General features: G+C 41.3%; 2 protein-coding genes across 3 annotated transcripts in view; one reads left to right on the plus strand and one right to left on the minus strand.

Moving 5' to 3' along the window:
* Positions 1 to 16,286, plus strand: part of LOC144062691 (uncharacterized) — a 161,971-nt gene that overhangs the window by 124,047 nt on the left and 21,638 nt on the right. For both annotated transcript variants that reach the window (XR_013296437.1, XM_077584323.1), the window contains exon 5: positions 8,970 to 9,035. Coding sequence is in view for 1 of the 2 variants with exons in the window: in XM_077584323.1 (XP_077440449.1) it covers positions 8,970 to 9,035 (66 nt within the window). In the remaining variant the exon portion in view is untranslated. The remainder of the gene's footprint in view (positions 1 to 8,969; positions 9,036 to 16,286) is intronic.
* Positions 1 to 16,286, minus strand: part of trabd2b (TraB domain containing 2B) — a 56,920-nt gene that overhangs the window by 27,513 nt on the left and 13,121 nt on the right. The gene's annotated exons all lie outside the window — the stretch shown is intronic.

Raw genomic sequence — 16,286 nt, forward strand, 5'->3', positions numbered from 1 at the left:
CGGGGTTGGAAAATTGAGTTTTGTATTTTTTCTCAGCGCTTGCTTTGCTTAGTCTTAGTCACACCCAAATTGGGTAAAATAGCTAACCTGGCGCTGGGTCCGAAAGGGACTACTGAGCCAATGCTGGGTTACTCCGGTATACCGAGTGCGTTAGGTTGAAGGTTTGACCCAAAACAATAACATTAAGTAAAAAAAAACTCACGTCTCTGGCTGGAAGTGTTCGGTTTAGGTGAACGGTATGGGATTTTTTAATAGGTTTTAGGTGAACTAATGAATACACACTCACACGCACACACACATGCACATACACATGCACATACAAAATATTTTTTTCTCCAGAAAGAAAGAAAAAAATATATATATTTTTCCTTTTTTCTCCAGAAAGAAAGAAAAATATATATATATATATATATTTTAAATAAAAAAAAAAAAAAGAGAGAGAGCAATGATGATATGTCAAATCGGTAAAATTACCGAATGAACAATACTGAGTTCTCCAGACAGAGAGGAAAAAAAAAAAAACATTAAGTAACCCAATCTGCTCAAAATCCACAGGAACAGTCCAAGGTGGGTCTTGCCCATAATTATCTGGGATAAGCTCCAGTTCATTTGTGACCCTAATGAGGACAAACGCTAGATAAGAATGGACAGCTGGATGGATGCCATGTCAATATCCCAGAAACCTTACGCTAATGTGTAAAAAAAAATTTAAAAAAAACTTTACATATGAAATGCTTAATGGAGTCTAAAAATTCTTGTGCCCCTGAGCCTCATGGTGGGATTTGTGCAGCCTTCCAAGATCAGGTCGCCCTAACCTTATCGTTTTATGAAAGTTTGTAGCCCATCACGAACATCGTGGCCTCAACTAATCCCGACACATTTCACACACTTCTTTCTTTCACATCGACTCCAACAATGTGTTTGATACTATCCAAACCAGATGAGAAATGCCGGCATATGTTGAAGACATTCCATCGTCGCCCTCTCTTATCTCCCTCAGCTTTGCCTGGGCTTACGGCTTTGGACACAATCATTCCCAAAGAATGATTTGTCCCTCGGAAAGTCCACATCAGAAGTGCGGCTGAAATGTGATAACGCCACATAATCACACCCGCAACAGGTCCAGGTGACTGAAGTCATGGCGGTGGCCAACGTCCCTGCGTCTTGTATGTCATTCTAGCGTTATGCAACCATGTCATGCGAGTCGTGTCGAACGGATTCCGATCAAATCCCTTTTGGGGGGAAAATGTTCGACACCCACTATGAATGCATTGATCGTACATTGCGACATGCAGAGTGGGCTTAAAAGCCCCCCCCCCAAAAAAAGATATAAAATGATTTATGTGGGGACGACAATCCAACCACATACCATTACCGTGGCATAGGTGTTTGTAGTCCTCAAACATATTGAATCCCAGCACGCCTAAAATGTGAGATATATTGTGTGTTTTTTTTTTAAAATAAGCTAGACAAATGTATAACTACTTGCTAACTCATATATGCTTGGTTGGCTATTTTAACAACAAAAATACTGTACAGAACTCCTTATCTTGAAAGTTTGTCTTCACAGTCACAACCCATCTGAAAAAACAGGAAAAATAATGACCAATAGAGGAAGACAGAGCGGGAATCCTGGCGGTTTCGCTAGTTAGCGCCTCGAAAGTTGAATCTGGTTAGGTAGGAGTTAGCTTACTTTTGTTTTTAGCTAGGAAACATTTCTGGTTGTCAGAGCAGGTACCGCTACCCTCCGTTTGAATTGGAATGAGAGAAGCTAGGTTATATTAAAGTCAATGTGCTACTTAGAAGCTAACTGACTGGATGCTAATTAGTAGCAACCCGTTGCGCGTTATAAAAATTGGCGTTAGTTCTGTCTGTATTTCTGTATGTATGTATCACTATATATATATAAAAATAAAAAAAAAGATTGTACAGTTTCTAACTAAATTGTGACAAGGGCAGCAGGAGGATCGGTTGCCCACGTGTCCTTTGCAGCCTTTATTTGAATCTGGCGCTAGAGCTAAGGCAGCAAAATCCCACACAAGCACACCATTTCACGGCACATCAGCGCAGAAATATCCAATTTCATGCAATCGTCTTGCCCCTGCAGAAAAACAAAAACCGCAAGGAGTGTCGGTAGTGTCTCTTCCCAACAAAGGGAGATGCAGACGGTGGTTCCGGAGATGTTTTGGAGAGAGTGTGTGCTTCTGTTTGTCTATAACTTATTGGTTTCAATTAAAATTCTCCTTCCTCTCCTGGACTTGACTGTGAACTCTGACCTCATCACTTCAGATGCCCATACTATATGTTAAATTATGTCATGTCAACACTTAAGTCAGTGAGCTCGCAATCCTAAAAACGGAATCAATCTTTCGTGGTCACACAGTCAGGATGGTGCCGGCGGAGAATGTTGAATTTATCATAAATATTTATCAAGAAACTAAACATTTGTGAAATGTCTCCTCTTATCTCAGTCAATGGTGCAATTTTTGTTGAATCCTGTGATAAGAGGCTTGGAAAAATATGCAAAGTACGTGTTGCTAACGTGCGCTCGTGTTTTGGCCATCACAAGGGAGATAGTCACATGCGATAGTCGTAGCATAGCATTTTTATTTTTATTTAATTTTTTATTATTATTATTTTCTTTCTTTCTTCTGGAGCAAAGCATCTAACGCAAAAGTACAGTTCTCACATCTGCTTTGACCTTAAATGGGTGTTTCTCGGGAAATATGGCCCGCCAATGGCTACGAATGGTGACCCGGGTCGATTTTTTTTTTTTTCCCTTTTAATGTCAATCACAAGATTTGACTTTAGAATATTGCATATATACTGCAGATATTTTGCACTTGCACTGCGCTGGGCATGAAAATAGGACATTTAAAGTCCATTTTGGTGAGTGTGAATAATACCCACCTTTCAAAACAGGGCTTCACAAGTCTGTTTGATAAAAGCAGGTACTGCCAGGTACGACTTTCTGATTTAAGGGATTGACAAAAGCCGCCGCCTTGGAAAGAGATGAAACAGATTTCAACAGACAGCGAGCAATAGGTTTTAACTTTTACCGTTGCTTTTTTTTCCAGCTCCTCGGTACATTCCTTCTTGTCTCACAAAAACACACGTGCGTATGCAACCACCCAGAGATGGCAGCTCTGCCGCCTTCCAGGAAAGCGCACGCTCTGAAGAAATACAAAAACGATTACAACTGCGTGATGGCTGTCTTTAATCGTTTTTTAGCGCCCGAGCTCTCTTCTTAGGTAAACACTGGGTTTGAACCGCAGCTAAACAGGCTTCTGAACTCGGGGGTCGGCCAATGGCGCTGTTTAATTTAAACACGTGGGCACTCGCACATCTGTTTATGTGTGCGTAAGCTCGTATGAGTGCCAGCGCATGCGGCCCACGGGGGCTCAAAGGGCAGACTTGGGCAGCCGTGCTCGGCGTTTTTTGCGGTGCCTCCGTCAGCACATCACAGCGCTGCGGCCTTTAAAACGGGGCCACAAATCATCAGAGGGACCACACCGATGCTGAGGAATGCCATAGACACGGATGATGGCTTTTGTGGAAAAAAAATTACAAGTTGTGTGGGAATTGGGAAATACGAACAAACTGTTTGTTCAATTTGGGATGGACAGAGTCATTGCTGCACAAACACACCAAAGCTTCTGTACACTTTTAACTGATTTGCAGGGCTTTCAAACAAAAAATAAATAAAAAAAATTCTTAATTTAAGCAAAAATGATCAGCCAATACAGCAGAACAGGAACATTCCTCAAAAACCTCCACAGATCTCTTTATTTATATAACCTACAACTATATTTTTGATACATACGATTGTTTAATTTCATTAACAGAAAATAAACAAAAATATTTTCATCAACACATTTTTCACCCGACAAAAACTAGACTACACTAAAACCCTCATTAATAAACAATAACTGGGACTAAAGTAGTAGAAATATGCATTTTCGTCAAGACAAAAATGTACAACTGGACTCAAATCTACGGCCATATTATTTCATGAACAAAGACAAGACAAAAATGATATGATTTAGTAAAATTTTGTCTCTGCTAATCTTTTACTGTGACACACTAATTTCAACCCTTTCAAATTTGCAGCTAGCGAGTGCAACATTCACAAACACATGGGACAGACAAGGAAGTGGATTTATGGTGAAAGGATGAAAAAAAAAAAAATCATAGTTATAACGGCTATAACGTTCCAACAATATAACGTTCCAACAATAATGTTAATCCAACAAATAATTTCAATCCGAGCGCTAACTTGCTAGCTCGTAGCATGACGCCATAGTAGCTACTTGTTGATGTAATGTAATTGTGTGTGAAGGCAATTTTATGTGAAATAGTTTTTGATCCGAAATGTTCAACATTATCTGCTGATTTGATTGTCCGGACTAAAACTAGACTGAAACATTGACAGGTTTGTTCACTAAAACTAGACTTTTTTAGGACTAAAATAAAGACTAAAATGCTAGATTTTTTACTTGACAAAATAAAAACGAGATGAGGTTGACTATGATTTTAAAAAAAAACTAACAAGCGTCATTGAAACGGGACTAAGACTGAGACTAAATGTTATAAATGTCTGATCAAATTAACACTAGCTCAAGCATCTGTATCTGGACTGAGTTTCTGTATGTGTCACCCCAAATGACAATGGTATGACACGCACCTACCATAACATCGTCGAGGGTTGTTGTAAACTGTCAAAGTCAACTGAGCAGAAATGGAGCCACATCAAGGAGCGGCCGCAGTGGGTGTGTTGATGTGCTCTCGGGATGGGTTACGGGTGAGCGGCCGTGGTTTCACGGGCGGTGCGCGTCTGCGCATACACACTGACAGATGCCTCGCACACTTCGGGATTATTGCAAAAGAATGTAAAGGGGATGACTGTGCTGTGACTGCGACTCGCACGCTCTGGTGTGGCGCGTAGATAACAAAAGGAGACGCATGCAAACACATGCTAGACTAATGATTCAATATGTGAAGAAAGTAAAAACCAAAACACTCCCGCTCTCTCTAGTTTTCTCTCTCTCTCTTTTTCTCAACACTTTCTCAACTCTTTCTACTGATGATGTCTTTTCTTTCACCCCCACTTGTCTTTATCCTCCACATCAACACCCCCACCTGGGTCCAGTACACCAAAGTGGCCATGGCAACCCTCCAAAATGGTGGATGAGTCAACATGCTTCCCCATCCTCTGTGTCAGGGTGGAGTGAGAGTGAGTGGACAAAACAGCTACTAAATACTGTCACTTCAATGTTTAACATTTTGTTCCCTTTAGAAACCTGGTAGTCGTAAGTATTATAACTTATTGAGATTGTTTGTAAAAAATAAAAAATAAATAAAAAAGACATGCCATTAGTCTATATGGAAGGCAGTATAAATGCACTAGTTATAAGACTGGACTTTTTTTTTTTTTAAGGTTAGCTCTGATTACATATTTCAAGAAATCTTTTTACCACCAGTTTTTAGTGTAAAGTTGAACACCTGAGACTCGCTGCCTCTTGCCCATTTGTGTTGAAAGCAATTGTTGGCTTCTTTCTCCAAACAATAAGTGTGATTTCTTCAACCATATTTGTCACTCTCAGTTGAATTTTCACTGTAAAATGCACCCATTAAACAAAAGAGATCTAAACCTTCCATACCAAAAAAAAAAAAAACGTATACCAATTAGCCCACTAGCTTAATGCTAACGCGCGGTAATATACAGTAAAACGCCATATACGGGCCAAAGGAACTTAGCATAAGCATTAAAGTAATAAGTCCCTAAACATCTACCTCTTTAAAAGAACTGAGATCGGTAGATTCTTTATTTATTCCACAGGGGAAATACAAAACAAGGGAAATTCACATTAAAAGCCCAGTAGTTTAAAAAGATGGGCTAATGGAAATTAGCATGGATGTAAGGATAATTATAAAGACTTAAACTTGTGCCTTTTTAAAATAAAGAGATAGGTAGGTAGACATTCTAGTCATCCCTAATGGGAAGACAAAACAACAACATATGCATATAAAGTCACCTTGGGTAATGCTACCTTATAATGATAACACCATAGACAGGCTAAAGTGCGTAAACGTCTACTTCTCTAAAACAAATAAACAGACAAGATAGATTCCTAGTCATTCCACAGGGCGTGGGAAATTTATAACAAACGAAATTCACCTAAAAAAAATCCGCTAGTTTAAAAAGACGAGCTAATGGAAATTAGCATAGATGTAACGATAATTATAAACCCTTAAACTCCCACGGTCCCACCTGTTTTAAACAAACAGAAAGATAGGTAGGCAGGCACTTATTTTTTCCATCAATAAGGGCAAGTCACAATAAGAGGAAGTCGCATAAAAAGTCAGCTAGCTTGATGCTACTACTATAAAATGTGACACACCATAGAGAGGCTAATGGAGATTAGCATGGATGTTACAGTAATTGCTAATCCCTTAGCATCTACTAACAACAAACAGAGAGGTCGGTATTTTATTAATCCCTAAGTGAAATTCACAACAAGATACATTTTCATCACCTAGCTTAATGCTACCATACAACAATACTCACAGGTATAGGGTTAGGGTTAGGGTATTTTCTGCTCTTATTTTAATTTGCACTTGTCTGCACTGTATACTGTAAAACCCATTAAAAATGATTGCTTAAAAGTGTCTGATGTAGCAGGGATGCGAATGATGAACCAATATGGCGGAGGACTCCATAGTACCCATTTCTGACAATCGAATGCGCTAGCAACAGTTTACAGGCCGAGCGGCTACCGTGTAGCGGAACGCAGAGGTGACGCGTTGCTATCTGCGCTGGCGTTGAGCTTGTGATGGTCTGCATTAGCAAACACTCACGGTTCTAGATTTACCCTTTTGCTGTTGCCAAAGCAGCCGACGAGATGTCAGCGCGCATCATCGCACGCGTGTCAGTATGCAGCAGATCGACGCCCATAAATTGCGACGGCCATTTCTCAGCAGCTGCGTGTTCGCTTACATCCTGCCTGACCCCCCCCTCGCTTTTGCCTTTATCTGCTCACCCCTGTGCCTTCCTTTGACTTATGTCCATTTTATTATTCTTCCTGTCCCCTTTTTGTCTCTGACTTTCACTCGCCTGCCGCCCATCTGTTTCTCATCACACATCAGCAGAGAGGCTGCTGGTTGCGGCCATGAGGGAGCTGGATGAGATAGAGGAGGAGGGAGCCACTTATCCTTTCCTATCAAATTCTGACTCTATGAACAACCGTAAGACTGTTTTTTTGTTTTTTTTTAAGTGTGGAAGCATTCCTCCATGCGCGCGTGTGGAAAACCAGCAAATAAACCCCCCCAAAAAACGAGAAGTGAGTTAATGAGCTCCTCCAGGGATGTTTACTTTTTTCATAACCAACGCAAACAGATATTTGGCCCGCTAGTGCGGCCCTTAAAGACGCACATAAGCGCCTCTCAGTGCGATCAGCTGTCAGACCCTGTTAGGCTTGGCGTTCCTGTTCCTGCGGTTTGGATCTCCTTTCTGAGGAGGACCTTTTCCCCGCATCAGGAACTTCCAGGGAGCGGCGGGAGCCAACGTGGGGAGGAAAGAGGACAGACAGGAAGGGAGCGCCGAGGGCCTCTCGTTATTGTAGTCATTTGCTGAAATAACTCGCATGATTTGTGAGTCACATTAAGGATTTCCAGCCAGACTCCGTGCCACTTGGAGCAACCGCGTCTTCATCGGAGCCACTCGATCGCCCTTCGGGTAAATCGATGCTGCAGAGAACGCTTTTGCGTATGAATAATATTAGGATACCTTCAGTTTCAATTACATTCCTTCCAGATGAACCCCCGAAGAGCTCATGGCTGATTAAAACGAATTTATTTGTGTTTCTCCATGAGGGGAAAAAGTGTAATAGATTTGCTTTTAAAGGACAAGAGCCACATTGGCGGCTCGTCCTCTTGGGTGGGCAGAGAGGCCGCAGAGGAGCCGAACCCGAACAAACATCCATCATAATAATTTCATCCACAGTCAGTGAAGCGTCCACATTAGCCAACGACCATTTGAGACCAGCGTCGCTTTTTGGGTTGTTGTTTTTTTTTGCCTCTAAGAAAACTTTGGTTTCTTACTTTGGCATCTACGTCTTTAAAACACACACAATGTTTCGCAAAGTAAATCAGAATCTCATCCCAGTTGTTGAACATGGATTGAGTGCCTTTATCATATTGCAGTCTGCTTGTTCTCGTTATAGAAATCTGAGCTTTTATTACTTACTGTATCGATAGATAGATAAATAGATAGATAGATTTATTTTATTACCTGCACTAGCTAGCTAGGTAGCAAGACAGTTAGCTAGTAACATGGATAGATGGATGGTAGATTTTATTACCTGTACTAGCTAGCTAGGTAGCAAGACAGCCAGCTAGTAACATGGATAGATGGATGATAGATTTTATTACCTGTACTAGGTAGCAAGACAGCTACCTAGCTAGCTAGTAACATGGATAGGTGGATGAATGGATTATCCACATTGAAATTTGTCCTTTTACCCACCTATCTTCATTCTCTTTGAGCTATTTCCTGAGCAAGATAGCCTTGCTCTTGCTAGAGCAGTGGACGCTAATGCTAGCACTGGTGTCTGTAAGCGGAGACGTTTTTTGTGGTTTGTTTTTGTTTTTTTAGCACCAATTTCCCTCAATTCATTCATTAAATTTCCACACAAATTCCTGCTAATATGAGAACATGACGGCTAATCAGCATTAGCCTAGAGGAGTGCGTTCCAGCCCATATGTTGAGCTGTCTTCAGTCCCTCCACTGAGTTAAGTTCAAATCCTGCTGCTAACAGACTGATGTCACTGAAGTCATAAACGTCTTGGCTGTGTTTTTCTCTCTTTTTTCACTAGCCAATGTGATATTTTCTTCCATCTTTCTCCCCCCTCATTCTTTCCCCTCCTAATCATCTTTTTTTTTTTTTTTGTCTCTTGTCTCGGTTTCCAAGGGCAACGTTCAGAATTTGTTTGGGTCAGAGCAAGTCGTTTGGAAGCAAACAGCAGCCAGATTGAGGGTAAGATTATTTTTGCTCTAATGCATTTTGTCTGTCTTCACGGCTTAACTGATTTTTCTTCAGGGAAAATACTCCCAACTCTTGAGACTTTTTTTTCCCCCCCGGGAGTTATTGCAATGAATCTGACACAACTTGCTGCCTTGGCAACAGAGCACAAATATAATCAGCGACGTGCAGCGTGGGTGTCGGAACACTCCCAAATAATCACACACGCAAACTCAGTATGCTGCTAAATCTATTTTTAGCCCATGTACAGTCGCTTGTGCATCATTTACAGTTGCCCGTCATTTGCCAAGTGTGAGGACACGGTATGAAAAGTAAAAAATGGAAGCCATGTGATCTATCTATCGCCAGATGTAAAAAATGTCGGAAAATGAAAATCATCTCACTGGTGGGGACCATCAAACTTTTGAAGTGTCAGTCCAACACTAGCAATAACAAACCAAGAGTGCAAATGTGTCAGATTTTTTGTCATTGATCTTATACTTCACTTCAGGCTTTTGGTCGGACTTCATTTCTCAACAGCCTATAAATCTACACTTGTATGTGTGTTGAGAGAGCAATGAAGGCAATTACCGCTGTGAGTGAGTCGTCCTACGTCTCAGCTTTGAGAAAAATGGAATTGCAGTCAAAAGAAAATGTTGTCCGCTGGACACAGTGCTGGTGATGCATTTACGCTAACTAAATTGTCTTAACCCTCCTGTTAGGCAGGTTTGTCAGCAACAGCAAGCTACGTTTAATGATGAAAATATGCTACGACAAACATTAACTGCTTAGGTTGCAAAATTTCAAATGAACCATTTTTTAGCAAGTTTATTTGTAGTTCTTTAACTTTGAAATGGGTCGTTTTGACGCTGGCTATGTTTAATGTCCGATAATGAATTATAACCCATGAATGACCGTTTTCAATGCAAATATGTCCAAATGAACCAGTTAAAATGTATGTTAATGAGAAGTTTAATCGCGGAAAACTGCTCATTTGTAGTTCTTCAACTTTAGAATGAGTTTGATTGGCTTTTGTTTAATGTTCCAAAAGCATTCCGGTAAACAAAAGTAACCATTTTAATAGAAATCATGCCAAAATGAATCATTATAAATGTGCTTTGATGAGGTTTTGTTGCAAAAAAAAAAAAAAAAAAAACTCCTAATTTGTGATTCTTCACCTTTAAAATGAGTCATTTCGACCCGGAATGTTTAATATTCCAAAACAACCCAATAAACATGATTTATAGCTTATTGTTAACCATTTTCATTGTACATATGTTGACATTAACAATTTCTTATAGTCTGTCAATGTGTAGTTTCATATAAAAAATATAGATATTTATTGGATCAGTTTGACCCGGGATATGCTCAATTTGACCCACAACATAACAAGAGTGTTAAACAGCTACTTTCAGCGAATCGACTACGCCTATGTCAAAATATCATCATCATCATCATCATCACAACACAAACAATGAGTTAACGCCATCATTATGTCCTGTATCTCTTCATCGCAATGAATTTGTTAGCTGTTAGCGAGCATTATTAAGTCATCCAGACGTTCTCCACTTAAACATGGCATGCTGCTATCAGTTGAAATGGAAATGAACAATGTCCTCAGATAATAATGTACTCATCCCTGTTACAGACTTGGTGAAGCAGCAAGTGGCTCTTTGCCCAAGGTTGTTTTAGTTCCTCCCTGTTCCAAGTAACTGTGTGTTTGTGGTCTGGAGACGGCTCAATGTATAGCGAAAGTCTAAGACAGCAGCTCGTGTGCCAGCCAGACCTTGTATGCTGCATTCCGTGTGTCTTCTTTATGCAACCTCTCGTTTTTTTGACAAAGACGTCCACCTAAGTGTGTGACCTTCATTTTTTTCACTCCTTTCTGTTTACTGGCAAGTTGACAAACTGTAGTTTTTCCACTCCAACACTTGGCCCCTATATGCAATCACTTTCAAAAATAGTTTTTTTTTTTTTTTTTTTTTGCCTGTCAACAGAACAGCGGCACACTCGCCGAGGCCTTGTGTCTCCTTACGTGTTGAAACCATTACCTTTGACAATCAACAAAGGGCGCACAAAGAATTCTATGGAAAACCTGTGATTTGTTCCAGATTCACACTTCAGCACAAAGGCAAGATGTTAGTGCTAATACAGTATATAAAATCCAAGTCCTGATACTGATGATAATCAGATGTTGACGTGACAAAATACGATTTCATTATTTTGCAAACCAACACTAAAGGAAGGCTTGACAAGATTCTCTACATTGTTATCTTGAAGAAACTTGACTAAAATATTATAACTTTAATCTAAATAATATAACTTTTTTTAATATAAGACTTTAGTGTCATGAGTCATTCTCAAAATGTATAAATTTTTCTAAAAAAAATTTTTTCTCCAATATATTTTTTCCCGCAATTATGCAACATTTTCAACTTTTTTTCGCCCCCAAAATAAAAAACCTTTTTCTTGAAAAATTTAAAATTTTCTCAGGATTTTCTCTCAAATAGGACCGTTTAGTCAGAAATGTACAACTCAGTTATTTTTTTCAATCATAATAAATAATAAAAACCCGACACCCACTGGCAATGAAATTCGCATATAATGTCGAGTGAGGAATGAATGATAAAATACAGCTTCATAATGGGACGCTGCCTCGACCGTAGCACGGGTGGTCTGGCACAGTGACTTGACATATGCATCGAGAAGGAATAAGCATGTGTGCGCAGCCAAGTTCAACTCAACGCAATGATGGTTAGATTGATATGCTGCTCTTGGATTCTCAGTCTACTCAGCTGTGCACCAGGAATCCTCACGGGGCCGAGCATCTCACCCACATTCCACAAAACTGGGAAGTCAGAAAATGTTGAGGGGCTCATGTATTGGCATTCATTTCATTTTTTTATTTTATTTTTTGCAAAATTATAATTTCTTAAAAAATACAAATGTATCCTCAGTTATATATTTTTCTGTACCTATATTACTATATTATGACTGTATATTTATTTTCCATACTTCTTTGTACTATGTAAAGTACTGTAGTATCAAATGTAATTTAAGCGCATTAGTCCGGAACAGACCAAACTGCAAAAGCCCAAAAAGCCTAAAAGACAACATAAACTATAATTATCTGTGTTTAAATATTGCCTAGTAAGTCTTTTTGCATGGAAATATGTGTGTGGATATATTGCTATACGATCTTGTTGTTATTAGGTCAAATGTATGTAAAAAAAAAAAAAAAGATTAATTATGACTCGTTTGTAACCACTGTCAACAGTCAAACGACCTATTCATGAAGTCGTCAGCCATTTTGTTGAGTGGAACGCTTTGAGGTCGGAATTTCCCAGCCGTCTCAAATGCAGCATCTGTCTGGGCCAACATAGCTGAGAACAGTTTTGATAGTTGATTAAGTCAATATAAATTCATATTTTTATTGCAGCAGTATAGTCTGGAGTGACCTGAGCAGGGCTTCTATTTTTCTTACGGGAGGTTGGCAGCATACTTGAAACACCTCTCCATAAAATTCTACTCCATACGGCCAGCCACCCACTCGGCCCTCGCTAATGAACATCAAGTAGAATTATTACCACTTTTGGCAGCGTCAACAAAAGCCCCTTCATAAAAAAGGAGGAATTCGGGGCCCCGGCGCTGCCGATCGGCATTACGTTACATTATGCAGGTGTACCTAACAAAATGGCTGCTGAGTGTCATTTCCACAGCACAGGGGCGCAATTTAACGTTCAGTCAGAGACCTTTTGCGCATAACTTCCACTTTGTGATTTCTTGCCTGTCCGAAGGCCGCAAACCGCAGACGCTGCGGAATATGAGCGCCACGTGATTTACTCTCCTCTATTAAAATCTGCGTATTAATAGACACGTCTTTATTCGAAGACAGCACACGATCTAAGCTCCCCCTCCACCTGCTCGTCATTCACGCGCCTTACGCCCCATCAGGAGCGCACAATCCCACGTGTGTGAGCAGCACAGCGCGCGCATTCATCTGGCGGGGGCCCCCGTACGCTGACATGTTTCCCCGCTAATCTGTTTGCACAACTTTGCCGCCAACCACGGGCCAATCGCACACTCGGTCACGTGGTGCGGTGGCTTTCAAACCCTGGGCTGTGGACTGTAGCGCTGCACTTAAGTGAAGAGAGTCCAGTGAGAGTTGGAGATTGGAACAGGATCTTATTATCTACAAAAAGCAGATACAATACTGAGGCCGCCAACTCCTCAACTGTGCCTAGAAATTGTGTCAATAAAGGTTATAAACAGAATGGATGACAACGGGCAACCTTGGCGGAGTCTAACCCTCACTGGAATCAAATCTGCGGACCAAATTCTTGAGATTGTGGTACAGTGACCAAACAGCCCGTATCAGGGTTTCGGTATCATGAACTCCAAAAGAGGACATGTTTGACTTCTCCAAGTCCACAGAACACATGTAGACTGGTTGTGTGAACACCCCAAACAAAAACCACGTTGCTGCTACTGAATCTGAGATTGGCCTTCCTGATGGACCTACCTCTCCAGAAACGAGGACTACCCCCCCTGATGGGCCAATCCAGATGCACTGTCCCCGAAGTCCACACAATGGTCAATCAGGGCAGCCCCACTTCATTCAATTTGAAACTCTAGGTGGATCTCATCCAGTCCTGGGGCTTTGCCCCCGAGAAGTTTTTTAACCAACTCAATGACTTCAACCCCAGACATAGGAGAACCTACATCAGAGTCCCTAGACCAGAGGTGGGCATCGAGGGCCGGAGTCCTGCAGGTTTTGCATGTTGCCCTTCTCCAACACAGCTGATATATAATCAGCTCATCAGCAAGCTCTGCATAAGCCTGATAACGATCCTGTTGATTGGAATCAGCTTGCGTTGGAAGTGAGAAACCTCCAAAACCTGCAGGACTTCGGCCCTCGAGGACCGAGATTGCCCACCCCTGCCCTAGACTCTGCTTGCTAAAACTAAAATCTGTCAAACAGTCAAACTAGTGCTAAATGAGAAAAATCTTTTTTTTACTAGTGGTGGTATCAAGAGGTGAGACTGGTAAATCCCCACGCAAGATCCAAGTACCAAATTCAAATCCTGCCACTGCCAAACAGTACTGACATGAAGACAATTTTATACCAGGCCACAAAGAAAGAATAATCTTCTTTTAATCAGTCTGTAGAAGAAAATTGAGACAGGCCCCTAATACAAAAAATGTTGGGAGCCACTGACGTAGTCCACCAGGACGAGTCGCTAGACGACGAAAGACGAGAGGTGAGCCACCCACCGAGAGTCTCACGGCCCATTGTCTCATCTTTCTCATCTTGTTCCTCTCGCCCCGTCCTTCCCGGAAGGCTGAGACGACTCACTAAGTACATTTGATTCCTCGTCTCATTTGCGCTCCGTAAACTCTGCCATGTGTGCGATGTTACGTCTAAACTGTTCCAGTGCTAGAAAAGCCGCCCCGCCAACTGACAGGTGAAATTGAGCCTGACGTAAGTGCGGGGAAGAGGGTCTTAAATTCAACTTTGAATACATGAGAAAGCAATGAGGCCTCACTGTGATATCTCTTTGGTTGTATATAGACCGGGTCCTGGTTGATGACGGTACCAACATACTGCGTTTTGAGGTTTGAGGTCAAACGCAGGCTGCCCATGTTCATTCAGTCAACAGGAGGTGGCGTGACTCAGTGGTAGAGTGGTCGTCTCCCAACCCAGAGGTGTTGGGTTCGATTCAATGCCATTGTGACCATGTCGAAGTATCCTCGAGCAAGTTACTGAACCCCCGGTTGCTCCTGATGCTGATCACGAGTACCATTTGCCATTTACTTCCTGTTCCTGTTCCTGTTATGGTTAACCTTCATCAAATATCTCACGCTAGATATGTTTCCCAACCGCTTATCCTATTAAACGTCATCCGCACGGACTAATTGGCTCAGGTCGGTGTCGTTGCGCGTTGAGCTGCTTGGGAGGGTGAGTTAAGGGGGCTACTGTGGGTAGAGCAAAAGGGATAAGGGGGGGGGGGGGGTCATCTGGAGGCCAACGACGTAAGCAACCGCCCCATTCAGTCAATTAGGCTTAGAGAAAGTCCTGGGAATTTCAAAGGTTGAAGCGGACTTCTGAACGTTCTCACCCGCTTCCCCTCGGAGCGATCAACGGGCAAAAAAGATGGCCGGCTTCTGCTTTGGATCAGTTTTTGCAACCGGCAGTGTGTTAAGGAGTACCCACCCCCAAGACGCTGTTGGTTACGCAATGTCAGGTGTCATCTATTCCTTGGGAAACGCAGTAGGATGTCAACTGAGGTGTGATGGTGCAATTGCTTCCTCCTCATTTTCTTCAGGGCACAAACAAACATTCAAACTCGTCGAAACTTTTGAAACTTGGGATTTCTTTGACAACTCAGGCAAGTGGCGGCCCAAGCTTCCTTACATGGCACGACGCCAAGTAGGAAACCGGCTGCAAATGTTGCCAAAAAACTGCCTCTGTTTCTGGTTTCCTACATTACGAAAACATGCACCAAGTTGATTCAGACTCAGAATAATGAGGGCAAGCGTTATAGAAAATACCAAAAACCTGTGCTGATGAATTTCATCACTTTGCATCACCGGCTATCACATTTTCACTTCAAACAGTGTATTTGGTGTCACTCAACTTAATTATTTACAGGAAAGACTGAAAGAAATAGAGCATTTATGAATTGCCAATAAAACGTTCCACTATGTGCTTTTATGAGCCAAGAACAATATACAGTATAAATGTTCTGCTATATAACCGAACAAGTATGAAATAACCACAATGGTTGACTTAAAGTCAACTATATTAAAAAAAAAAAAAAAGGCCTCTTCAGTTTCAAAACTTTATGCAAATCGCCAATTGGGGAACATTTTAGTCTCAAGATGATATGAAAGAAGTCAGCCCTTTTTGATTCATTATTTTGTATCTTACTATCAGTTTCTAATTTTGGTATATCTATATGACAATTGTGCCACTGTGATAGATTTACAAACCTATTAATAAAGTTTTCCCATCATTTTGAATCTTTTGCTATTTCCAGTAACGGCCCAATAATTCCATCTAGTGAAAATGCCGATCTTTTCAAGCCATACGGGAACTGTCTCTAATTACTGACCTACCGCTTCCTCCAAGGAGCTAAAAATAAAAGGTGTGATGCAAGAAGGGTGCCAGTACACGGGCGTGCAAATGATGTCGAGAGGTGAGCAACATGTTGCTGAAGCGCTCCACTGACTTGTGTATAATGGGGACGCGGCGAAGGGGGCACG

Source organism: Vanacampus margaritifer, chromosome 13, assembly GCF_051991255.1.
Source record: "Vanacampus margaritifer isolate UIUO_Vmar chromosome 13, RoL_Vmar_1.0, whole genome shotgun sequence".
NCBI classification, from domain to species: Eukaryota; Metazoa; Chordata; class Actinopteri; order Syngnathiformes; family Syngnathidae; genus Vanacampus; species Vanacampus margaritifer.